The 26,459-nt window shown below is 32.2% G+C and overlaps 1 protein-coding gene across 1 annotated transcript in view; it reads left to right on the top strand.

Annotated features, from left to right (window-relative positions):
* Positions 1 to 26,459, top strand: part of LOC127723518 (DNA mismatch repair protein Msh6-like) — a 61,483-nt gene that overhangs the window by 26,712 nt on the left and 8,312 nt on the right. The window contains exons 11-27 of the mRNA XM_052230157.1: positions 388 to 462; positions 1,030 to 1,165; positions 2,743 to 2,885; positions 4,659 to 4,727; positions 6,912 to 6,983; positions 8,424 to 8,628; positions 10,037 to 10,106; positions 10,331 to 10,454; positions 12,085 to 12,193; positions 15,477 to 15,639; positions 16,510 to 16,587; positions 17,531 to 17,626; positions 18,054 to 18,147; positions 21,330 to 21,384; positions 22,759 to 22,859; positions 24,191 to 24,420; positions 25,232 to 25,364. Coding sequence (XP_052086117.1) covers positions 388 to 462; positions 1,030 to 1,165; positions 2,743 to 2,885; positions 4,659 to 4,727; positions 6,912 to 6,983; positions 8,424 to 8,628; positions 10,037 to 10,106; positions 10,331 to 10,454; positions 12,085 to 12,193; positions 15,477 to 15,639; positions 16,510 to 16,587; positions 17,531 to 17,626; positions 18,054 to 18,147; positions 21,330 to 21,384; positions 22,759 to 22,859; positions 24,191 to 24,420; positions 25,232 to 25,364 — 1,953 coding nt within the window. The remainder of the gene's footprint in view (positions 1 to 387; positions 463 to 1,029; positions 1,166 to 2,742; positions 2,886 to 4,658; positions 4,728 to 6,911; positions 6,984 to 8,423; positions 8,629 to 10,036; positions 10,107 to 10,330; positions 10,455 to 12,084; positions 12,194 to 15,476; positions 15,640 to 16,509; positions 16,588 to 17,530; positions 17,627 to 18,053; positions 18,148 to 21,329; positions 21,385 to 22,758; positions 22,860 to 24,190; positions 24,421 to 25,231; positions 25,365 to 26,459) is intronic.

The following is a 26,459-nucleotide window of genomic DNA, read 5'->3' as shown; positions in this document are numbered from 1 at the left end:
TTCCACCAGAGACCAAATGACATAGAAGTGAGCAACTTTGGATCACTGTATGGCCTTCAACAATGAACAAAACCCATACCACTTAGCAAGCTATAATGGGCCCCAGCATGACAAAACGTAAAAGAATCACTTTATGCTCAAATTATTTTTGCCAAAATTACTAACTGCTACCAGAATAAACAAGCAGAGCACTAATAACTGAAATCACAGGATGACTTTTGTCTCAAAATGAAAACAAAATGAAATAAAAGAAAAAAAGAAAAAGTATGAGGGTGCTGATGTAGCTAGATTTCTTACTCTGCTCATTTATAATCAGTCTCATATTGAGAAAGTACAAAACATTAAGAAAAATACTGAAAATTTATTGTAAAATCTTTTTTATTACAGATGGGTAAATTTTATGAATTGTTCCACATGGATGCTGTAGTTGGAGTTAATGAACTTGGAATAATATACATGAAGGTAAATACTATTAACTGTTTTAGTTTGTAAGCTTGCATTATCTTCACATGAAATATTCTATATTTTTATGTCCCAGTCAACAGTGGGGGCATTAAGTGTTACCCTTGTCCATCCTTACTTCTCAAAATTGGTTTCCGTTCTTTTAATATGAATTACGGAAATTCACACTGAATATGAATCGCATGTTAAAATAGCTTATGATTCCTGTTAAATTTTTTCTTCTGAAGTTTATATTATATGAACATTTGAAATTCATCAGTTAAATTAATGTTGATAGATTTTTAGAGAAATTCTATGTTGCGCAGACATTTATAAATGAAAATATAACATCGAAAGTTAGTTTTTTATTGTTGTTGAAAATTAGGTTTTAGTGTATTGGTTATTTTGGGGATAAAATTGACAAACAGTATATGTATTTTTATAATCAACAAACTATTAATTATATCTGATAAAGAGACCTAACAAATACTGCCATAAATTGCTGAAAAATTCATACTGTAAAATACAGAAGTTTATTTGATGAGTATAAGAAATAATTTGATAAAACAATAGTTTGACTTATTATAGGGTGAACAAGCTCATTCAGGCTTTCCAGAAATAGCATACACAAGATATGCCTCTACTTTGCTTCAGAAAGGATACAAGGTTGCTAGAATAGAACAAACTGAAACACCGGATATGATGAATGATAGACTGAAAACCAGTAAGATCATTTATTAGAAGCACATTGAAGTTTTTATACTATAGGATTATTGCACTGGTATTGAGGAATTTTGTCCAGAGCTGTATATCATATTTGCACAATATTCCTCAATATATTGATCAACTTTAATAATAGGCTGGTATAACTTTTGAAAGAGGACGAAGACTGTATAACTCGTGCATTGTCATTTATATTATTTTTTGTAATTAAAAAAAACCAAATTAATTAAATTTTTGTGCCAATTATTCATGAGAAATGAATTAAAAAGGATTTCAAAATTTGATTCTGAAACTGTTAAAATTACCTCCCTTGCAACAAAATGACTGGCACATATATATGGGAAAGAGATAAAATAGAAAGTTAACAATTTTGGATTCACTAGGATATTGATTATTATATTGACTTTTTCTGCTGAAATGAGGACTTCATTCTCTATGATACAATGTGTCATTGTGTGATACGAGTAAGAATTTTGATTTAATAGTTTCATGTTACGAAAAAAAGTTTCAATCTCATATTTGCATTTAAGATTTTATTTACATGTTGAAAAAAAATTTACATTAATAAGAAAGAATTATTTGTAAGTTCAGAAAATTCTGCATGCTTTTATTATTGGGATTGATGAAAAATGGGACATAAATCAGTGATATTGTTTGCCTCAAATTACAGCCGAAATTCGGCTTTTTCCCCTAGAGAAAATTCCCAATTACTTAAAAAAATGGCTTAAAATTCCTCCCAAAAAGTTTTACATTTTCCCCAAACAGTGATGGCATTGGTAGTAATGATTGTAAATATCGTATTCATGTTATTATTTTGCTATTAGAAAGCACTTTTGAGATCCGGTTTTCTGATCAGAATCATCATGGTGTTTGTAACACATGTGGTTTTCAATGCATTAAGTACCATCATTGCTTCTGTTTCTTTCCCCTCTTAGAAAAGTACCTTTCAGGTTGAAAATGTCTGACAACCAAAATATACATGAAAAAACAGTGCAAAAAAGACTGCAAAGGTCGGCAAAAAATCGGAAATGTGTTTAGAATAAAATATACAAATTTCCCAATTTCAATAAAAAATATGCATTTTTCCCAATAAAAAACGGTAGAGGTAGTTTTGAAAAAAGACAACAATATCACTGTAAATGTGAGATTCATTATAAAGATTTGTGAAACGCTGCTATCACAATTTTCACAATGATATAAACATTGCCAAAATAAAAAAATTTACAGTTGTAAATTGAAAAAGCTATATATATATAGATCTATATGTATACTGTTTTATGTGTTATTTGGTTGCTGTACCATTGACCTCAACCATTCTTTTATTGTCTTTTTAAAAATTTGCTCTTATACAGAGGTATCACTATCTAGGGGATCTCTCCTGAATTTGGCTTAGATACAGAGATCACAATATTTAGCTGATCATATATTTCATTCCATGAGGATACAATGGTCACATGATCTTTCTTGAATTTAGCTCACATACAGAGGTCCTTAACATTCAACAGTTAATATTTTTTGTGTGTAACCTGTTAATAATTGACTTTAAAAGCCTGATAGAAAACAATATTCATCTTGCAGTGTCTAGAATGGCCACAAAGTTTGACAAAGTAGTAAGGCGTGAAGTATGCCGTGTGACCACTAAAGGAACACAGACATTTAGTTTTCTGGATGGTGATGCAACAGAGGCTAAAAGTAACTTCTTACTTGGTATTGCTGAAAAGGTAAGAAAAGGGACATAACTCACAATGGAATTTAGAATCTGATTTTTGTATCACCTCCATATATCTGATTACTTGGGAAAAGGTTAATGGTTGAAGAAAAAAAGCATAAACACAAAAAAAAAAAGAAAAAAAGCAGTTCACAAAAGCAAAAGAACTGTTTTACTAAAAAGATATTACAATAAAATTGAGAATGGAAATGGGGAATGTGTCAAAGAGACAAAAACCCGGCCATAGATCAGACAACAGCAGAAGGCCACTAATGGGTCTTCAATGCAGTGAGAAACTCCTGCACCCGGAGGCGTCCTTCAGCCGGCCCCTAAACAAATATGTATATTAGTTCAGTGATAATGGACACCATACTAAACTCCAAATTAAACACAAGAAACTAAAATTAAAAATGATACAAGACTAACAAAGGCCAGAGGCTCCTGACTTGGGACAGGTGCAAAAATGCGGCAAGGTTAAACATGTTTTTTGAGATCTCAACCCTCCCCCTATACCTCTAGCCAATGTAGAAAAAACAAACGTACAACAGTACGCACAGTAAAACTCAGTTCAAGAGAAGTCCAAGTCCGATGTCAGAATAGGAAACAAAAGAAAATAAACAAAATGACAATAATACATAAATAACAACAGACTACTAGCAGTTACTGACATGCCAGCTCCAGACCTCAATTAAACTGATTGAAAGATTATGTCTTCATCATATGAAAAACCTCAAGCCTCCCCTTGATGAGATAATCAATTAGAAAACCCATACAGTATAGTTAGCTATAACAGTCCTTGTCTTGACAATATGTACATGATGTAAAACTATTAAAAAAACAAGAAAAAAACAAAGACCTGATATATATATATGCTAAAACAACATAGAAAAAAACCCAAATATGACCCAGACCAACCAACTTCAGCCACTGAAATACAGGATATTCAAATATATTAATAAGTTTCCCAACTTTGTTGCAGTATTTATTTATACCATTGCTTAAAAAAAGTAAATAAGCCAAGTAGGATGAATTGCAAAACAACTTAGAAGTTGATATTGAATGATGCATTTCATTGTGAAAAGTCTGATAACTTGTAGGATGTACATTTCAGTGTGAAAAGTCTGATAACATGTAGGATGTACACTTCAGTGTGAAAAGTCTGATAACATGTAGGATGTACACTTCAGTGTGAAAAGTCTGATAACATGTAGGATGTACACTTCAGTGTTAAAAGTCTGATAACATGTAGGATGTACACTTCAGTGTTAAAAGTCTGATAACTTGTAGGATGTACACTTCAGTGTTAAAAGTCTGATAACATGTAGGATGTTCACTTCAGTGTTAAAAGTCTGATAACATGTAGGATGTTCACTTCAGTGTGAAAAGTCTGATAACATGTAGGATGTACACTTCAGTGCGAAAAGTATGATAACATGTAGGATGTACACTTCAGTGTTAAAAGTCTGATAACATGTAGGATGTACACTTCAGTGTTAAAAGTCTGATAACATGTTCTCTTTGGTGGGAAAAGTTAGATAACATGTAAATTGTAAACTTCAGTGTGACCGTCAGATGACACGTAAGATATACACTTCATTGTGAAAATTCAGATGACGCACACATCAGTGTGAAAGGTTAGATAACATATTCACTTTAGTGTATAATTGGGAATATTGTATAATTTATATTGTATAGGAAGATTCCTCTGAAGGTTGCAGTACACATAGTGTTTGTTTTGTTGACACTTTAGTGTATAATTGTGAACAATGTATAATTTATATTGTAGGAAGATTCCTCTGAAGGTTGCAGTACATATGGTGTTTGTTTTGTTGACACTTCTATAGGCAAATTTCATGCAAGTATTTACCTAGTCTATAGCTATGAAAATTTTTCACTAAGTTATTTCACTGTGTTAGGTTACCTCACTTGCATTGCTATCCAAACAGCATGAAACCCCCTCTCTCAATGTAAATCAGAAGGTGTCGTTGATTTTATAGCCTTAGATCTAAAATGCACTGCCTATTGCACAGTTTACATTTTTGTCAATTATGTTGTAATTTTCCATTAGGCCATGCAAAAATGATTGTTTCCTTCCCCTAATCTTGCCGGGTCTCTTTTTAACCTCTGGGTCAATTTGTTTTTCTTCTTTCTTTTTTTTCCAGATGAAAAAAAAGAGTTGCTTTGGTTTCTATTGACAATTTTTCAATGATGCTTTTTGAAATTCTCTGATAATATTTTAAATATGATTCAACATTGCTCAAATAACATTCCTTTAGTTTCACATAGCTTATGCAACAATATAGAATGTAAAACAAGAATTTACTGCCAAGTTAACAACAACATTCTCTGAAGAGCGAAACTGTTTTTTCACAAAAAAATAAAATAAAATAAAAAAAATTCAGGCCTGCCAGGCCTTAATAATTTTCACATGTGAGGGGAAACCAACATTCACTTTTCCATGGCCTTATGTGGGCAAAGTTCGATAGCCTAATTTAAAAAAAAATTGGCTGGGAACTTTACTGATTACAAGGTTTGATGAAAATGTAACTTCTATGTTGTCAATTGCAATTAAACTGCAAGAGGCCATATTTCTTTTACAGATATTTAAAATACAAGAATGAAAGTCACTATTAAAGACAAACTTTTGAAAATGGAACCTGATGCATCTGAAATCAATTTTCCATACTGTAATTTATTTGTTTGTTAACTGAAGTGAAATTGGATAGTGGTAGAATATTTGATTGTGCCAAAGTTATTGTTAACTAAAAGAGTCTTAAGAGCAACTTAAATTTTATGCATAATATGTAGAAGTCTTTGACTGATGTAGATTTTTCACACAAAAAATCATTAAATTTTTTTCATATTATGGGAAATATTTATTGTGATGTGAAATGTCCCCCTTAAAGACTATTTCAAATATTTTACATCTTTAATGCATATTCAGTAAACTCAAGTGGCTTGATTTAACTTCGACTTATATAACATAAAAATGTTTACACAAATTAAGTTCTTTACAAATAAAAGGAGATGTGTAGTATACATTAATTAATCAGCAACCCAAAGACAAAAATAACCAAAAACATCTAGAGGGCAACAAACCACCTTTCAACAATAAACAGGTGTCTTTTAAAATGTGTCTAGCTCTTAATTGTCCTGATTTTTGTCCCAATTTTTGTTCGTTTTCTAAGTTAAGTTTTATATTCTATGAGTTTAGTTTCAGTTTCAGACATGAGATATTTTAAATGATTCAATGTCCAATTTATTTATGCTATGTGTAGATACTTTATTTATATCAATAAATTCACAAACTGATGTTAGCAAGTAATTATAAAATAAATTGATATACGAATTACTAATTTAAGGATTATGTACCCTTTTGTTGATTCAATGCGAAACATATGCAAATTTTATAGAAAATCCACAGCCTTTCCCCTTGTACTCTCATATTTGGCAATTTGGTGCTTGATAAATAGAGGATTAGTGCATGCAGTGCTAGCAATTATTTCCTTAAAACAAGTTTATTAATTTAGATCTTGATTTAAACAAGTATAAATATGGGCCAATTCAAGTACACCTTCTAGGGTGCGCTCGACTTTAGTGACTCAGCACGATGTTTTTGGAATTAAAAGGTTGTTTAGGACTTTTTGTTAAAAATAAACGCTAGCACATCATAGAAAAACAAGTGAGTAATCTATGTTTAAAATTTCATAACAAAAATCTCTGCATTAAAGTCTGTGGATTTTCTACAAAAATCTTGGTTTTATTTGACACAAAATCCCCATTTTCTATTAAATGCAATGAAACACTAAATAATAATGCTTTGCACGAAGTTTCCCCTTGGTATATGTACAAAATGGCCCATCTCTATTATTCATTATTTTTGCTGTTTTGATACTATTGCAGTTTGAAAATTTCGTAATTCACATGGTCACAGAAGGGGTCATAAACCTTAAACAATTTGTAAAATAAATTTATTTTTGATATTGTGAACAGAATCGAAGATAAATTTTCTGATTGTGAATTTGAACTATTTATCTAGGTAGGACAGTTTACAGATGATAGATATTCCTCAAGACTCAGGACATTGATTGCTCATTATACACCTGTTCAGGTAAATTTGTTAAAAGATTTCTCAATGAATATATTTTGGAAGGAATTTTTGTTTTTGAAAATAGGATATTCCAAATTTAAGTTGGTGGTAAAATTTGATTTATAGAATTTATAAGTGAGAGGCAAAAGATACCAAAGGGACATTCAAACAAGTAGAAAATAAACTGACAATGCCATGGCTAAAAGAAGAATAAGATCAACAGACAACAGACATCAGTACACAAAACACAACATAGAAAACTAAAGACTGAGCGACAGGAACCGCACTAAACACTTGGGTTGATCTCAGGTGCTCTGGAAGGGTAAGCAGATCCTGCTCCACATGTGGCACCGGTCATGTTGCTCATGGTAGTACAAACCCGGTAATAAGTCTTAATTCGGTAGGTCTCATTTGGGGAAAAGGGGAAGGGATTGTAGTTACGACAATTGGAAAGTATCCGCTGTCATCTGTGAAAAGGATTTCTTTTACAATGAATTTTGATAACTCTATGTGCTGTATGTGTCCTTGAGACAGCAAATTAACAACACTGAAAATCAAAAGTCATCTAGAGGTCAACACATGGTCTTCAACAAGAGTCAGATGTTTATACAACATATCCAGCTTGAAATCATCTACAGTAAAAAAAAATGTGAATTAGTTCAAGAGAGACCACCAAAGATCTGCAATCTTATTGATAAACTATAGATTCAGATGAAAATGGTGGTGTCCTTTTAATAATTACTTTACTTTGAAAATAGTTTGTTATTGTTTAGAATTTTTTTAGTAACAATTTCAAATGAATTTTATTTCTGGAATTTGTTTTACATATGAAATGGAACCCAATGAGGTTTTGTTTGACCTTTTATAACCTTGATAGTCTTTTGGAAGCAAGCTTTCTTTATAGACAACCTTTTTTCATGTTAAATCATAAAATGTCCAGGTAATATGAATTAATGCCTTTCGAAGCTTTCCCTTTATTTTGACAACTAATATTCCTTATGGATTAACTAGGTTATAGAAAAATGATCACCTTAACTTTGCTCTTCTGTTCAAGGAGTGACAGATATGCAGCTATGTCTACACAGAATTCAAACATTGAATTCAACGTCTTGTATTGAGAGTCTAAGAACTCTCGCAATAACTCTTTGAATGGACAGTAAGTGGCCAATTGCAAGGCAGTATTTCTGCCCCTACCAAGCACATAATTTTTAGCTTACCTGGCCTTTTAAGGCCATGTGAAATTTTGCCATCACTTTGCCTCCTTCATCCTTGCAAGAAAGGAAAAATAATAAATATCAAAATGGCATATTTTTTACCAGATGAGCAATTCAGGCTCATTGGAGCCTCTTTTGTTCTAATGGGAGATAAAACTTCTTTCTCTTTATCCTGGTACACCCACTTTGCCAACAATTACTTCAAAAATTACATATGCACTTAAATGTTTTTTATTATTTTCTAAAGGTATTGTTGGAAAGAGGGAAAAGTTCACAGAAAACCAATCAACTGATCAACAACAATCTAATTTCTGTCACTAAAGAGTTTTTGGCACCAGGATCAGAATTCTGGGAGAGTGGCAAGACATTGAAACGTTTAGCTGAGGAAGATTATTTTAGTTCAGAGGATGAATTAGTATGGCCTGATACAATAAAGAAAATGATCTCAGACAGTAAGTTAAAGTGTATCCATAGGAATGGATGAGTTATAATAAAAGAATGCATCAGTTTCCTGTTAAAAAGTTATTCACTTGTATTGTAATGTGCAGTAATTAAACACAATATTATTGAACACCCCACTCTAGGAGTTGTTGCTATTTTGCATTCACCATGTCTGTCCGTAAAAAATAAAATTGAGAATGGAAATGGGGAATGTGTCAAAGAGACAACAACCTGACCAAAGAGCAGAAAACAGCCCAAGGTCACCAAGGTCTTCAGTACAGCTAGAAAAACCCCCACCCGGAGGCGGGCTTCAGCTGGCATACATCCAACAAATTTTTGTCACACTTTTCACCAGTACTACTGAACCGAATGACTTCATATTTAGTCAGCAGCTTGACAGTAATGAGTTGTTTTCATTTGAGCTCTTATCTGATCAAATGAGTTGTTACATTTGAGCATTTTTATTCCCCTGCCTTCACCAGAGGAGGCATTAAGTGTTACCCTTGTCTGTATGTTCCAAAATAAACAGTTTACAGGTATATTTTTTTAACAATTTAGAACAATTTGAAGATTTGTTTGTATAAAAAATTATTATTGCTGTGTACAATATTTTTATGCCCCCACCTAGTTATGCCCCACCTAGGGGCATTATGTTTTTCGCTCTGTGCGCCCGTTTGTCCGTCCGTCCATTCATCCATCCGTTCGTTCATCTGTCCCACTTCAGGTTAACGTTTTTGGTCGAGGTAGTTTTTGATGAAGTTGAAGTCCAATCAACTTGAAACTTAGTACACATGTTCCCTATGATATGATCTTTCTATAAATTTTAATGCCAAATTAGAGTTTTTACCCCAATTTCACGGTCCACTGAACATAGAAAATGATAGTGCGATTGGGGCATCGGTGTACTATGGACACATTCTTGTTATGGGATGTTTACTGAACATTAACTGTATTGTAACTTTGACCAACATTTCCTTATCTTGTATATGTAAGGGACTGTAATTGAAAATGAAATATTTCTGTTTACATGTATTTTAATCTTTTATAGGTTATAGTTTAGATTGATTTTCCTTTAAATAATTTCCATAGCAAGTCATTAACTATTCTGTGCCTCTATACCTTTGATAAAAACTTCCTTATTTTTTATATGTACTGTAAACCAACTTATTTTCGTGAGCGATTTATTTTCGGAACTTTTGAGAGTTGCAAAATAACGCAAATATAAATCTTTGTGAATTTGTTAAACTTTTATCTTCCTTTATATAAATACATCCTAATAATTTAAAAATCACGAAAATAAATCGCTGCACAAGTTGTCTTTGCCTAAACGCGAAATAAAGTATCTGCGAAAATAAGTTGGTTTACAGTATAAATTGAAAATGAAATATTTCTGTTTATGAATATTTAAATCTTTTATAGGTGATAGTTTAGGTTTAACTGCCGCAGATGAATATAACCTTGCCGTCAGAGCTCTTGGTTCAGTCACATGGTATGTATTTTATACTTTGAAGGTTTTATTGGTAATTTTGAATCATGAAAAGAGATCAATATTTCTGTACTTTGACAATAATTATACCCAGACTCTAAAAGTGGTTTTTTTTCCAGCAAAAACCTTGATCTTAAAGACTTTCAACATCAAATTCAACCATATGCCATGCGCACTATTAAAGCAGACGAGAGGCATTCAAAGCCAATTTATTTACTATATTTTAGGTATTTACAGTTTTGTTTACTTGATACTGATTTGTTGACAATGAAGAATTTTGAAGAGTACACTCCCCTTGATGACAATGTGATAAAAACCAGATCAACTATTTTTACTGGCAAACAGCACATGGTAAGTTATATTCATTCATTGAGTGAAAAAAAGAAACAAAGATAAGATTTTTAAATATTCAGTTTTATTATGATTTTTGTTTTTTTGTTCTTTGGGAAATGAAACTATAGAAGAAGAAGAAGAAGAAGAAGAAGAAGATGCTTTATTTCCATCAAATGGGCTCACAAGGAGCATAATATAATATCATGATAATATTATTTTTACAAATATAATGAACAATACAGTATCCATAGTTACAAACACAAATAAGAAACAACAGTTTTCACATATTCGTACATATATAGGAGTATATATAAAAACCTTCGTCTCAGGCACACCTCTAGAAAGTAACAAAAAAAAAAAAAGAATTCTGTGAGTAGGCTAGATATATCTAGCTTAACTGCAGGAGGCACCAAGGGACGGTGCTATATGGCATGGTGGGTGCATATTAAAATGTGTATTGGGACATTAACATGATTAATGAAATGGTAAGATATTGTAAGAAGTTGCACATAACTGGTATGTCATCCTCGTGCCTGGTGCAGAGGAGTCAGTACTATTTAAAGTGACACAACTGCAAGAGGCACCAAGGGACAATGCTAATTGACATGCCAAAGTGCACATATTACGAAAAGATAAAATATTACCAGTTTAATCAAGAAATATCACAAACAGAAAGGTAATAGAGCTTATATGATGTGTCCTTTACCCCACCATGCCAACCTTGTGCCTAGTGCAGAAAGCCTGATTTAAATATTTATCTTTAAGTTATATTTTGTCTTCATCAACTAACTCACAGACAGATATCAAGATATCCAGATTCTCTACATTAAGAAGCCATATCAGTTTTTGGCTAGGAATCAAATGCGTAAAGTTTGGGCATAGTGTGTTAATAGTGGAATTTAAACAATTTCTCTTATCTTGAGATGATGTACATGAAAATAAAAAATGTTTTTCATCATCAACTTCATTTGAGGTGCACCTGAGACATATTCTGTCTTGTCGGAGAGTACCCTGATAGCAACCTTGTTCAATTCTTAGTCTGTGAGAAGAAATACGCAATCGAGTGAAATTTCTCCTCTGCTCAGGTGATTGTAATATAGTAAGATATCTTTCAAGACCAAAATGAGTCTTAAAAGTGCTATAGCTACAAAGCTTCCCATCAGCACAATTGTGCATTTGTTTTCTCCACTGTATTTCATAGTGCTGATAAAAAAACTTTTTAAATAAAATTTTGAATCTAAAGTTGCTTGCAAAGGCTAGACTTTCAACCCCATTATTTTTTTTTTACAAATAGTTTAAAGATCCATACCAAGAGGGAATTTTTGATTCAAATAATAGCTTTGACTCTAAATATGCATCTTTTAGTAATGGAAAGGATGAACCCAAATTTTCGAGCCGGTGCCAGTATCTGATCATAGATTTGGTGATATCAAAATGTAAAGGAAATCTCCCAACTTCTGAAAGAGTGGCAAAGTTATATGAATTGTATGCATTTGCAGTGCTTTTCTGGATTTACTTTAATCAGGAATTGAGTAGATTTCTGTATTGTGAGAAGATTTATCTGTCTTAGGTCCTTTACAAACTTCTAAGATTTCTGTGATTTTAAAGAATACTATATTACTAACATCTAAGATAATTGTTTTTCCAGGTTTTAGATGGTGTAACATTGGCCAATCTAGATGTAACAGAGAACTCGTCTAATGGAACCCTTGAAGGCACACTTTTACAAAGACTGGATCAGTGTTCTACACCATTTGGTAAATTTGTGGTTTTATTAACTTTTATTTGCATTGGCTCGTGTAACATTTAAAAAAAGTTAGAAGATGACAAATGAACAATAACAAAATATTCAGACATAGACTGACAACAACTTGACCAAAAATAAAATGATTAATTGAAAACAAAAAGCAACAAAACAATACACACTAACTCTGACCCAACCAAAAACAGGGGATGAACTTGGTGTACAGGATAGATAACAGTTACTGCTCAACTAGTGTCACAATTATAAAAATTGACCACATGACAAGTCTCAATATATTTTAAAAATCCCCTTGTAATTGTATACAACTAACTTTTTCCATGAAAAAGGCATAATGTTGTCTCTTTTACTAATTCCCCATTTCCATTCTCAGTTTTATAATAGATTAAAGTCAGAAGTTAGGCTATGACGTTCAATTATTATACCCCACGCAACGGGTTGCGGAGGGTATAATGTTTTTGACCCGTCCGTCCGTCCGTCTGTCAGTCCGTCAGTCCGTCAGTCCTGTTTCTTGTCATCGCAACTCCTCTCAAACCACACAACAGAATTTCATGAAACCTTTTCAGGTAATAAGGACATACTACGTAGATGTGCATATCGACAGGAAATTGGGATTCAATTTTTTTTCTAGGAGTTACGCCCCTTTGAACTTATTTACTTTAATGTACTACTGCAACAGTTTGTCATCGCAACTCCTCTCAAACCACACAACAGAATTTCATGAAACCTTTTCAGATAATAAAGACATACTACGTAGATGTGCATATCGACAGGAAATTGGGATTCAATTTTTTTTCTAGGAGTTACGCCCCTTTGAACTTATTTACTTTAATGTACTACTGCAACAGTTTGTCATCGCAACTCCTCTCAAACCACACAACAGAATTTCATGAAACCTTTTCAGATAATAAAGACATACTACGTAGATGTGCATATCGACAGGAAATTGCGATTCAATTTTTTTTCTAGGAGTTACGCCCCTTTGAACTTATTTACTTTAATGTACTACTGCAACAGTTTGTCATCGCAACTCCTCTCAAACCACACAACAGAATTTCATGAAACTTTGTAGATAATAAGGACATACTAGGTAGATGTGCATATCGACAGGAAATTATGATTCAATTTTTTTTCTAGGAGTTACGCCCCTTTGAACTTATTTACTTTAATGTACTACTGCAACAGTTTGTCATCTCAACTCCTCTGAAACCACACAACAAAATTTCATGAAACTTTGTAGATAATAAGGCCATACTACGTAGATGTGCATATTGACAGGAAATTACGATTCAATTTTTTTTCCAGGAGTTACGTCCCTTTGAACTTATTTGCCAAATATACTACTGCAACCTTTTGTCATCTCAACTCCTCTCAAACCACACAATAGAATTTCATGATACCTTTTCAGATAATAAGGACATATTACGTAGATGTGCATATCCACAGGAAATTATGATTCAATCTTTTTTCTAGGAGTTACGCCCCTTTGAACTTATTTGCTTCAATATACCTCTGCAACAGTTTGTCATCGCAACTCCTCTGAACCCACACAACAGAATTTCATGAAACTTTGTACATAATAAGGAAATACTATGTAAATGTGCATATCAACAGGAAATTATGATTCAATTTTTTTTTCTTATACAATTTTTTTTTCTTACAGTTATTTTATTTCTCCAGTGACAATGTGGGGACGTGGGGTATGTGAGCGCGCTCACTAAGGTTCTTTAATTATTTTTACTTTGATAATAATTTTGTGTGGTTTCAAGTTATATTTCTAAATTAGAAACAAGATCTCAGCGATGCTTAGTCTGCCTTATATATGGGAATTAAAAAAAAATCCTTCTTGGTTTGGTGAGAGGTAGTGTTGGATAATCGGTTGAAATTACCAACCGATTATCTATTACTATTTGTTGATGGCAACCAACCGACTATTGGTTATAATCGCATCATTATACCTTGCCCTTTTTCTTATATGAATTCATGCATTCAGCCACATTGCATATATTCCATATCATTGCAGAGTTCTATATGTTCATGTTTGATCTTTTGTTTATTTTTCATATTTTATTTAGCAATTAAAACAGTGAATCAATTAGAATCCAGATTCAGATTGAACATATTTTGTCATATAATTACAACATTTATTACCAACAATGACACTTAAATTTCTAAATTTCAATGGTATTACTCACATTATAATTTCAAATACATAGCTGTAACAAAATTTGAATGCTTTTCATTAAAAGATATATAACATGTATAAAGTATTTAACTTTAAGCAATTTAAAATTAATCAATAAATAAAACAATGCATTTGCATTGAAATATATGCATTTAACTTGGGGGATTCTACCAATGCCTGTTAATTCTTGTGGAATGCGTTTTTTTCACTCTTTTGATCATTATTCTTCTGTCAACTGTGTCATTCGTGCCTCTGTACTTATTATTGTAAGAATATGGAAATCTTTCATAGTTGGTCCGTATAAGATCCATGAGTTGTATATTCAATGGGGGACAAACCGGGAAAATTTACAAAAATAAACGATGTTTGACAAGCAATATGGAAAGGAATATGACGTTTTTTTAAGGCAATAAATGGATGAAACATTAATAAAAGGCAATTTGCACCACATTCTAATGTTTTAACAAATTTATTTTGTCAAAAATCAAAATGATTTGATGTACGCTCTCTAGTAACAAGTACTGGAAGTGAAAAAAAGTATTTCATAAAAAGTTATTTATTTAAAATAACATACGATCAATCTGTAAAGGCAATGCTGTTTACCACGTTTATAAAGAAAGAAATTCTTTGATTAAAGGATTTTTAACTGATATTTTTCGTTATATTTTGTTTTATTGCGCATGTAAAATGGTAACCGGAAATGGACCGGCTGTTGATATGCTAAAGTCTGGCAACTATAACGACAATCGATTGAACAAAATCCCAAATGATTATCGACATCGCCAATCCCAACCAACTGATTTCCAACTTATTCTGATCATCAGAACAACACTAGTGAGAGGATCCCCATTGCCAGTAGTTGTGATATTGCACTGAACTTGCTGACATGGAGAGTTTAATTGACATTTATTTCTAGGGAGTAAATAATTTACATGTATTTTTAGAGAGAAATCAATTTACATGTATTTCTAGGGAGAAATTAATTTACATGTATTTCTAGGGAGAAATCAATTTTTATGTATTTTTAAGGAGAAATTAATTTACATGTATTTCTGATGTTTCTAGAGAGAAATTAATTTACATGTATTTCTAGGGAGAAGATTACTAAAGCAGTGGCTGTGTGCTCCTTTGTGTAATCCTGAATCGATCAATGACAGATTAAATGGTGTTGAAGATTTAATGGAATCTCAAGATATTGTAGCAGAAGTTGTAGAAATGATGAAGAAAATTCCTGATCTGGAAAGAATATTAAATAGGTAATGGACCCATTCAAATATTTTACAAACTCGCCCAATGCCCTGTTATGAAATGGGAAAGTTGTGTCTATAGTTTTCATGGGAAGTATATATACAATATTTGGTCAATGTCAGAAAAATATAAACTTTTTTGTATGAGGCTGAGAAACTGGGTAAGGGCGAGGTTTTACCGAGCCCTTCCCTAGTTTTGTGCTGAGTACAAAAAAGTTTATATTTTCATTACATTGACCTAATATTGTTTTTATACTGCAACTTAAATAAATACAATGATAGCTATTTAAATGTAACAGAAATTTCAAAATTATTTTCATCCCTTAATGAACCCCTGATTGTAGAAAAAAGTGTTTCATGATGAAATTGACATTGCACATAATATAGCTGTGTTACTATATTTAGGAAATAAACTCAACTAGTTGCAGTATAAACCTACTTACTAGTTGCCAAATGTTGAATGAAATTACAAATTTTTCTCAGACCAGTAATGACTTCATATTTGTGAGTGGGTGTATGCCTAACACAACATGTGCACATTTGTTGAAATAAAGAGTCGGACAACTCTCCACCAGAGACCAAATGATGTACAGGTGAACAACTATAGGTTACTGTATGGCTTCAACAATGAGAAAAACCCTTACCACATAGAAAGCTATAATAGACCCAAAGATGATAAATTTAAATCAATTCAAACAGAAAAACTAATGGCCTGATTTATTTACAAAACAATAAACAAAAAACAAATAAATATATAGCAACAGTGACAACTACTGAATTACAGGCTCCTGACTTGGGACAGGCACACACAGAATGTGGCAGTGGTAAACATGTTTGCTGGCACTTGTTTATCTTGTTTATTGTTTGTTTTTGTTACAGAATCCACAGTTTAGGTTTATCTAAGAAGAAGAATCATCCTGATAGTAGAGCTATCTTTTTTGATGAAGCTAAATACAGGTATGTAGAGGTAAAACTCAGGTGTGTTTGATACTAATATTTCTGGTAACCTGTTATACACAGGTTTGTACAGATAAAACTCAGGTGTGTAACACAAATATTGTCCGGTCGTAATTATTGATACTCATTGCTCTTCAATTTGAAATTTATTTGACCTTTGTTACTTTTTGATTTGAGCATTACTGATGAGTCTTTTATAGACAAACATGCGTCTGCCCAACAAAATTTTAATCCTGGTATCTATGATGAGTTTATTTGCTAGTAACCTGTAAAACTGTTATACAAAGGTATGTACAGGTAAAACTCAGGAGTGAGAACAAATATTTGAATAAAACTGAAAGTAGGAAATAATGGCAAAGGGTTGATTTTTAGCTTAGTTTGTGATTAAGATGACAATGCCAACAATTATTTCCTCTGGAAAATTTCATTTAATTTTCGTGGAAAATCAAAAAAGGTGGTATTTGTGAAGTCATGAATAGAATGCATGTACATAAAATATTAACAAAAAGACATATTTCCTATTTAGTCGGTGTATTAGCTATAATTTATTGTGATATTGGTCAATAAATCCTATTTTAAAATAGGGGTCATTTTAGGACCTTATCAAACCTATGAAAATAAGAAGATGTGGTATGATTGCCAATGAGACAACTCTCCACCAGAGATCAAATGATACAGAAGTTAACAACTATAGGTCACTGTACGGCCTTCAAAACGAAAAAATCATACTGCATAGTCAGCTATAAAAGGCCTAGGCCTTGAATCACAATTTTGTCGGTAACTACACATCAGATCTAATATTTGGTATTAGGATTTATGTAAGCATGTTAGACTGTGTAATGCATTTTCATTGCTCATAAATATTTTTACTGAATACTAAAAATGGGGGTATCAATAGTCAGCAAAAGCTTACAAATCTACTTTTTATTATTTCCTGTTTCAGTAAGAAAAAGATTGAAGAGTTCCTTTCCACATTGGAAGGTTTCAAAACATCATATAATATTGCATTAAAGTTCAAAGAAAGAGTCAAATCATTTAAGTAAGTATATTTATAACATTTGTGAATTGTTTTATTGTCATTGTAATGTATGGATAGTTTGTTAGAGTGATTTCCATGGAGGTCAAAATTATTGATCTTTTTATCAGGCTTACCAAATTAACTGTGCTACAAGCAGGTTAGAGAAATCCTTACTAGATCATAGTGATGATTTATACAAGGCTTGAACAAATGAAGATTGTCCATAAAACAAAGTTTTATAGTCAAAAGATCAGTATTTGGTCTGTCAACACTGAGGTTGTGAGTTTGAACCTCAGTTTTACTTAATCAATGAAAATATGTTCCCATAAAACGAAAGTATCGACAGTAGTTGTTAGTATTAAATTTACTTGATTCAACAATTTTTGTTTACAAGTTACAAATATAATTGAATCCACAATGATACATAATATATAATGATGCATTTTAGGTCTAAGCTGTTACAGAAAACTTTGACTTTGGTCAGTGTTCAAGGACAAAACGGTGTCTTCCCAGATTTAAAAGATGAAATAGTATTCTTTGAGGTATGTACTTAGTATTCTGTACTTAGTATTCTTTGAGGTATGTTCTTAGTATTCTTTGAGGTATGTATTTAGTATTCTTTGAGGTATGTACTCAGTGCATTCATTAAGACCCGGTACCCGGTACTTTTACCCACCTACGGAAGCGTCTGGTACCGGCAGAAAAAATAAAAATACAAAAAAAAAATATGTAAAATTTTTTTGAAGATCGTTCAAATCTAATTTCTTTCATTCCTTGATAATCTCCGTTCTACGCCGTTCATGTGTATGTTTATAGGTGTCTTCGTCGAGGTCCACCTTAAAGTATAGATCTGTCTTCTGCCAATTTAGGCACACCTCCAAAGTAGGAGAAGTGATAATTATAAACCATGTGTCTGTATCTGTATCGTAAGAGCACTTTAAAAAGCGACGATTTAGCAGTATATTTTCAAGCGGCAAATTGTTGATGAATTTAAACAACAACAGCAATATTATGTCTAATAACGAATAAAAGGAAAGCAGCTTGTATCACAGATTATTTTATGATTAAAAGGTTTAATAAAGGTGAACATTCTATGAAATTCAGAAAATCGTTAATCGTATCCAATCAGTTCGTTTTCCGTTGGATGTTGTCACTGATCTCCGTTTACTCTATATGTTTTCTATGTTGTGATTGAATTTTTTAGTGTAAGACTTTGTGAAACAATCTGAACTAACATAACTGTTACGTTTACAAAATATGATATCTGACGAGATTTAAGACTTCTAAACTTAAAAAAAAAGACAGCTCTGAAGAGTGAAAAAAAAAAAATTTTTACTTACTATAGTCAAGATTAATTTGCCCCCCCCCCCCCCCCCCCCCCTTTTTCACAATCACCCCTTTCTATAAATATTAAAGTTAAGTGAAAGTTGAATACATGTTTTTTTCTGACAAGAACAACCATCACAATACTTAGCATATATCAAAAATGTTTGTTTGCTGTTTTGCATGAGAGCATGTTTATTGTTCATGTTGTTTAATTGTTTGCATGACACTGTTAAATTACTTACACAAACAATTGACACAGTTATGATTATAACAAAGCAATAAAAAAAAGTTACAACAAGTTTTATTATCAATTTTTTTTAATAATATACTATGTAACTTATGAAATTTCATTCACAAAATTGAACAAATGCAAAACATTTAATAAAAGTATAAAAACAAACAAAACATTTAAACAACATTTCACATGTAACCCCTGCATTATAGGTCATAATGTGGAAGTATTATATTGACAATATAATACTTCCATGGTCATACATATTTTATAACTGATTACAAAATAATTATAAGCAATGTATTTTCAGATGATTACTCTAGCATGTCTAGAAAAAAAAACAATTCAATGTTAACTTACCCAAAATTGAAGCAAATATTACAGACTTTACCCTATTTTTTTAAGTAAAAAATTAAGGCTGAAATCCCTAAAATCCATGAGCTTCCGGGTGGCTTCGCCCCCCTGCTCCCCTACCAGGGCTAGCCCTGGACCCACTGGGGGCCTTAAGCGGCCCCAGACCCCTCGCCGTTTAGGTTTGGTTCCCCCTATAATCTCAAAGGTACCTCCAGTCTAAAAAAATAATGAACCCCCTGTGTACTAACTAATTGTATCGATATGTTTGAATTTTATCATATTTTGGAAGCAAATCTAATAAAAAGAGAACTTTGTGTAGACATAAATAAAATTGACTTTAACAGCATAGTAATGTCAAAAAAGGAGATCTATATTTCTTAGAGTTGGTGACAAATTCTTTAATTTGATTTTATTTTGAACATGACCTCTGACCTTTTTATAGCTCACCTGGCCCAAAAGGGCCAAGTGAGCTTTTCTCATCACTTGGCGTCCATCGTCGTTCGTTTACTTTTACAAAAATCTTCTTCTCCGAAACTACTGGGCCAAAAAAAACCAAACTTGGCCTAAATCATCCTTAGGGTATCTAGTTTTAAAAATATACTGATGACCCCGCCCATCAACCAAGATGGCCGCCATGGCTAAAAATAGAACATGGGGGTAAAATGCAGCTTTTGGCTTGTATCTTGGAAACTAAAGCATTTAGAGCAAATCTGACGGGGTAAAAATGTTCATCAGGTCAAGATCTATCTGCCATAAAATTTTCAGACGCATCAGACAACCCGTTGTTGGGTTGCTGCCCCTGAATTGGTAATTTTAAGGAAATTTTGCACTTTTTGATTATTATCTTGAATATTATAATAGATAGAGATAAACTGAAAACAGCAAAATCGTTCAGCAAAGTGAGATCTACAAATAAGTCAACATGACCAACATTTTCAATTGACCCCATAAGGAGTTATTGCCCTTTAAAGTAAATTTTTAACAATTTTTCATAAATTTTTGTAATCTTTTACAAAAATCTTCTCCTCTGAAACTACTAGGCCAAATTAAACCAAACTTGGCCTAAATCATCCTTAGGGTATTTAGTTTAAAAAATTATCCGATGACCCCGCCCATCAACCAACATGGCCGACATGGCTAAAAATAGAACATGGGGGTAAAATGCAAGTTTTGTCTATTATTTTGTGAACCATTATAAATAGAGAAAATTTGAAGGGAGCAAAAATGTTCAAAATAATGAGCTCTACCAATTATCCATATAAGTCAAAACTGTCAGACAATTTCTTATAGGATTTATTGCCCATAAATGACAAATTTTACCTTTTTTTTTCATTTTTGCCTATTATGAAAACTATGATATTTAGAGAGAAACATTTTTTTTTCCGTTACCTTATATGATTTAAATTATAATAGATAAATAGACACCTTAAATCACAAAAATGATCAGCAAGGCAACATCTATTAAGAAGTCAAATTTTGCCGATATAGTTAGTAGACTGTCACTCTTCATACGAGTAATTGCTCTTAAATAAGGATTTTTTTTACCCTCTTTTGTGTTTTGAACAAAAACTAAAGAAGATAGAGAGAAACTAAACAGACTAAAAGATCAGTAATACAAGATCAACAAAATAGAGATTTTTGTCATGAAGTCTATTTTTGTCTACTATGTTGGAGAGAGTCCATTGTTAGATCCTCAATTGTAACAACTCCAAATTAGATGCATTTGATTTTGAAATAAAATAGACACAATTTATCTCTCAATTTTGAATGCTCAAATATAAAATGTACTTACAATATTTTATTTAATTTTAGAATGCCTTTGATCATAACAAAGCCAAGAAAGATGGTGTAATAGTACCCAATAAAGGTTTGTAATTCTAAACATTGTTTTATTATGGTATAGCTGTCTTCTTTATACAAATACATTATTTTGATGTAAGTACAATCAAACCTACCCAACTATCACTTGGTTGAGGGGGCATTAAGTGTTACCCTTGTCCGTCTGTACGTCTGTCCCAAAATTAGTTTTCGTTCTCTAACTTTAGTTTGCCTCAACCAAATGTTATGAAACTTATACACAATGCTTATTACCTCAGAACACAGATCAAGTTTGAATTTGGGTGGCGTCACTTTTATCATTCTAGAGTTAAACCTCATTAATAATGGAAAATTGCTGAATTTTTCATTTTCGTTATCTAATTTTAGTTTGCCTCCACCTAATGTTATAAAATTTATGCTTATTACCACAAAACTCAGATCAAGTTTGAATTTGGATGGTATCACTTATACCGTTCTAGAGTAATGCCCCTTTATATATGGAACAATTGCTGAATTTTTCGTTTCTTTTCTCTTACTTCAGTTTGCCTCAACCATACCTTATGAAACTTATACACAATACTTATTCAGTTTTTTTCATTAGGTCTGTTTCTCAAATACTATAAGCAAAAGGTTTAACTATTTTTGGTGTAAGGGATGATTGTAAGATGTTTACGTTTGTCTTGCTGTTCATCTAACCTTGACATAGTTTACATAGATCAGTGATAATGTTTAGTTTATGTGATACTTGTAGTAAAAATCTTATCTTAAAAGACTTTCAAAAAATAGCTTTGATGATGATCAGTAAAGCAGACAAGCTTGTAGACCCATTGGTGGCCTTCGGCTGTTGTCTGCTCTATGGTCGGGTTGTTGTCTCTTTGACACATTCCCCATTTACATTCTCAATTTTATTGTGCACTCTTGTATTACTAAAATCCATTTCTAACAGGAACTGCTTTACTTTGAGAACACTTGAGTTCAAGCCCTAGTTTTGAGGGGTTTGTGTTGCTCAGTCATTTGTTTTCTATTTTGTATAAAAATGAGGGATGTGGTATGACTACCAAAGAGACATCTATCCTTCAGAGTTGAAATGAAGTGTTATTAAGCAAGTATTAGGCCACCAACAACTGTATGACCTTCAACAATGAGAAAAACCAATAGTCATCTATAAAAGCCAGACACGAAAAAAATATAAATCAATTCAAATGAGAAAACTTGCAGCTTATTTATAACAAAATAATTTACAAATAACTAATATGACAGACATGGGCTTATGACAACTGCTGAACTTTAGATTTGAGACAGGCACACAAAGAATGTAGCGGGTTTAAACATGCTTGTTTTGTGTTTTAGTATCTTCCTTTTCTTTTTTAATCCTACAAAATATTTATTCAGCTTGAATTATATGTGGTACTTTTAATTGTAGGTGTTGATCCTGATTATGACAAAGCTAAGCTTGATATCAAAATGACGGAGAGAAAATTTGATAAATACCTTGATGAACAGAGAGACAGAATTAGTTGCAGGGTAAGTTATCCAGTCAGACTTACCTGTAAGGTTTATGTCAATTGAGTGTCTTTTGTAAAAGAATGGCTCAGGACAGTTGCATGACTGATTTGACAAAAACTATGGATGAATCATGTTTGACGATTGTGTCGTAATGCCAATCTGCCTAAGAATCGGGCACTGGTGGAAACATGACAAACGAAAACCCACTCAGCTTTACGTTAATTTTAGTTCAGAATGTATAATGGTGCATGAATATAACATTCGTTTACTCTCTCTGTTCTGGTAATTCAAGATATATTTTGGTTGAAATGCACTAGAAATTAGAGATAACTCTGTAATTTTGTATCATTCTAACCAAAATTTATCTAGATATTTCTCAAATTACCAGACACGCATACCTCCCATTTCAAACTCGGGATGAGGGTAGCTTCAAAACACGGTGGTTACGTCGGTAAGTGTTTTGCTGCCATGTTTTGAATTTTTTCTAAATTGCCTGATTCTTACAAAGACTGGCACAAAATGACATTTACAGTACCAATTTTTTTTGTGCACCAGATACACATTACAACAATAAATGTCTCTTCAGAGATACTCAAGGCAAAAATATTTGAAAATCCAAAGCTTATTAAAAAAAAAAAATGAATAAAGAGCTTATAAACCAAAAAAAACAAAAAAGTATAGCCAAAGTCGGGCAAGGAATAAGAGTTTTGCATGAGTGAAGTTTATAGTCAAAGCTGCTTTTACGGTCACCTCGTTTCAGTGGTCACCTGCCTCTAATGGTCACTTTCTGACCCTCCCAAATGTTTTCTCTATATAATTTAACTCATTTCAGCGGTCACCTGTCTAACGCGGTCTGCGGTCACTAATTTTCCCATGAAATCGTCATTTCAACTTTTAACAAGTCATCATAACCTGTTTGTAACTGAGATAGCGCATTAGGAGGTTAATTTGTGAATTTTTCATGTTCCACTCCTTTCAGTTCCTATTGAAAACCTTATCATCGACTTATTTCTCCATGCATATTAGCTATTTCAAACGTTTTCTTCAAATTTAGAGCCACGAGCAATAACTCTACTGCTTGAAAACCCTAAGACAATTTGCCGGATCCTGGCCACGTGCGATGTCGAAATTTGGTTTTTTCCAGAACCTCTTTTAAAAAGTTAACCTCACTTTAGCAGTCACTTTTGATATTTTTCCATGAGCGACTGCTTAATACAGGATTAACTGTATATTCCTTAATTTAAAATCATTTCTGAAATTTTGTAACAGCAAATTTTTAATAACACAAAATCTGTACTGGGCTCAATTACATATAAGGAAAACTAAATATAATACAATTTTTTCTTCAGCAAATGGTGTTTTGGGGATCAGGTAAGAACAGATATCAATTGGAAATTCCAGAGAGTGCTCTGAAGCGAGTGCCAGATGAATATGACTTGAAGTCCTCTAAAAAGGGTTGGAAAAGATACTGGACGTCAGACATTCAGGACATGTTAGCCGAGCTTGTAGAAGCAGAAGACAGGAAGGATGTAGCTCAAAGGGATTGTATGAGAAGAATTTTTGAGAGTTTTGATGAGAGGTGAGGTTTCTAGCTTTAGATACGTTGTTAAAAAAAAACACCGACTCAAAGGTAAATTCAAAAAGGGTGAAGTCCACAAAACCTGACAAAATCTAGGATACTTTGAGATTTTTCACTATATTTGATGAACTTTGAAATGTTTTATCTCACATTTCTCCCATCTTACGGAACAGAATGATTTCATATTTGGTCAGAAGATCAACAGTGATTTGTTGTATCTTGCATGTTTTGTTGGATCTGTCAGACACCTATTACCTGTTTTTAGATACTTTGAATTACTTATGGTGGGTACGGTTAGCAGGACATTGTGAAATATTATTACCTTCTTATTTAGGGATGTATTGATAGTGAACTTTTGATAAGAGTGCTACTGATGAGCGTTATCTAGACGAAACCTGTGTCTCTTGTATCAATTTTTAATCCTGGTATCTTTGATAAGTCTTTTTATAGTGAAATTCATATTTAGATGTATAGCTTTACAGAAAAGTATTTATAAATTTTAACAAAAAATTAACTTTTCTGTAAACTATGATGTCATGAAAATACTTGATCTGAATTTTCTTGTTTTTATAAATTTTTGTTTTATGAAAGATTTATGTGTGTAATGGACTTCTTGGGTCAAATGGCAGTTAAAAAAAAAAAATTCAATACTTAAAAAATTCAATACTTAAAAGTTGACTATCTTAAATATTATGTTGAAACATTATAAATTCTTAAATATAAGGAAGACAGAGATATCCAGAAGATATAAAGTTTTTATATCAGATTTCATAAGTGGCAACATAAAATTTTTAATGAATTTTATTTTCAGATATAAAATATGGGATACAACAGTACAATGTGTGGCAGTATTAGATGTTTTGGTTGCCATGGCACAGTATAGTAGGTGTGGCGATGGAATCATGTGTAGGCCAGAGGTCATTGCCATAGAATCAAATCGAGAAGTAAGTTTTATTTTCACCTTTGACCTCCTTGTACAGTGCAATGATTTTATTGCCTTTAAACCCAATTCTGTAGTCATTTTAAATTTTATTATAGATCAATATGTGATACTTAAAACAACTATTATTTATCTTAAAAAAAAAAGTAAATGTGGTTAATTCATTTTTGTCGAGCCTTCGACTTTAGTCGAAAAAGCGAGACAAAGCGATCCTACATTCCGTCGGCGTCGTCGTAGTTGTCGGCGGCGTCCACAAATATTCACTCTGTGGTTAAAGTTTTTGAAATTTTAATAACTTTCTTAAACTATCCTGGATTTCTACCAAACTTGGACAGAAGCTTGTTTATGATCATAAGATAGTATCCAGAAGTAAATTTTGTAAAAATAAAATTCCATTTTTTCCGTATTTTACTTATAAATGGACTTAGTTTTTCTGCTGGGAAATATTACATTCACTCTGTGGTTAAAGTTTTTAAAATTTTAATAACTTTCTTAAACTATCCTGGGTTTGTACCAAACTTGGACAGAAGCTTGTTTATAATCATAAGATATTATCCAGAAGTAAATTTGGTAAAAAAATAAATCCATTTTTTCCTTATTTTACTTTTAAATGGACTTAGATTTTCTGCCAGGAAACAACACATTCACTCTGTGGTTAAAGTTTTTAAAATTTAAATAACTTTCTTATACTATTTTGGATTTGTACCAAACTTGGACAGAAGCTTGTTTATGATCAAAAGCTAGTATCTAGAAGGAAATTTTGTAAAAAAATAAATCCATTTTTTCCGTATTTTACTTTTAAATGGACTTAGATTTTCTGCTAGGAAACAACACATTCACTCTGTGGTTAAAGTTTTTAAAATTTTAATAACTTTCTTATACTATTTTGGATTTGTACCAAACTTGGACAGGAGCTTGTTTATGATCAAATGCTTGTATCTAGAAGGAAATTTTGTTTTCTTCCAGTTAACCAAACTTGGACAGAACCTTCCTACAATCAAAAGATAGTATCAAGAGGAATATTTTTATTGATTTACTTCCTCATTTTTGTTGAGCCTGTGATTAACAGAAAAAGTAGGCGAGACACTGGGTTCCGCAG

The sequence above is a fragment of the Mytilus californianus genome, unplaced genomic scaffold, assembly GCF_021869535.1.
Source record: "Mytilus californianus isolate M0D057914Y unplaced genomic scaffold, xbMytCali1.0.p SCAF_13, whole genome shotgun sequence".
Classification (NCBI taxonomy): domain Eukaryota; kingdom Metazoa; phylum Mollusca; class Bivalvia; order Mytilida; family Mytilidae; genus Mytilus; species Mytilus californianus.
Note: the sequence above shows the minus strand (reverse complement) of the source record. Positions and strands in the feature narration are given on the sequence as shown.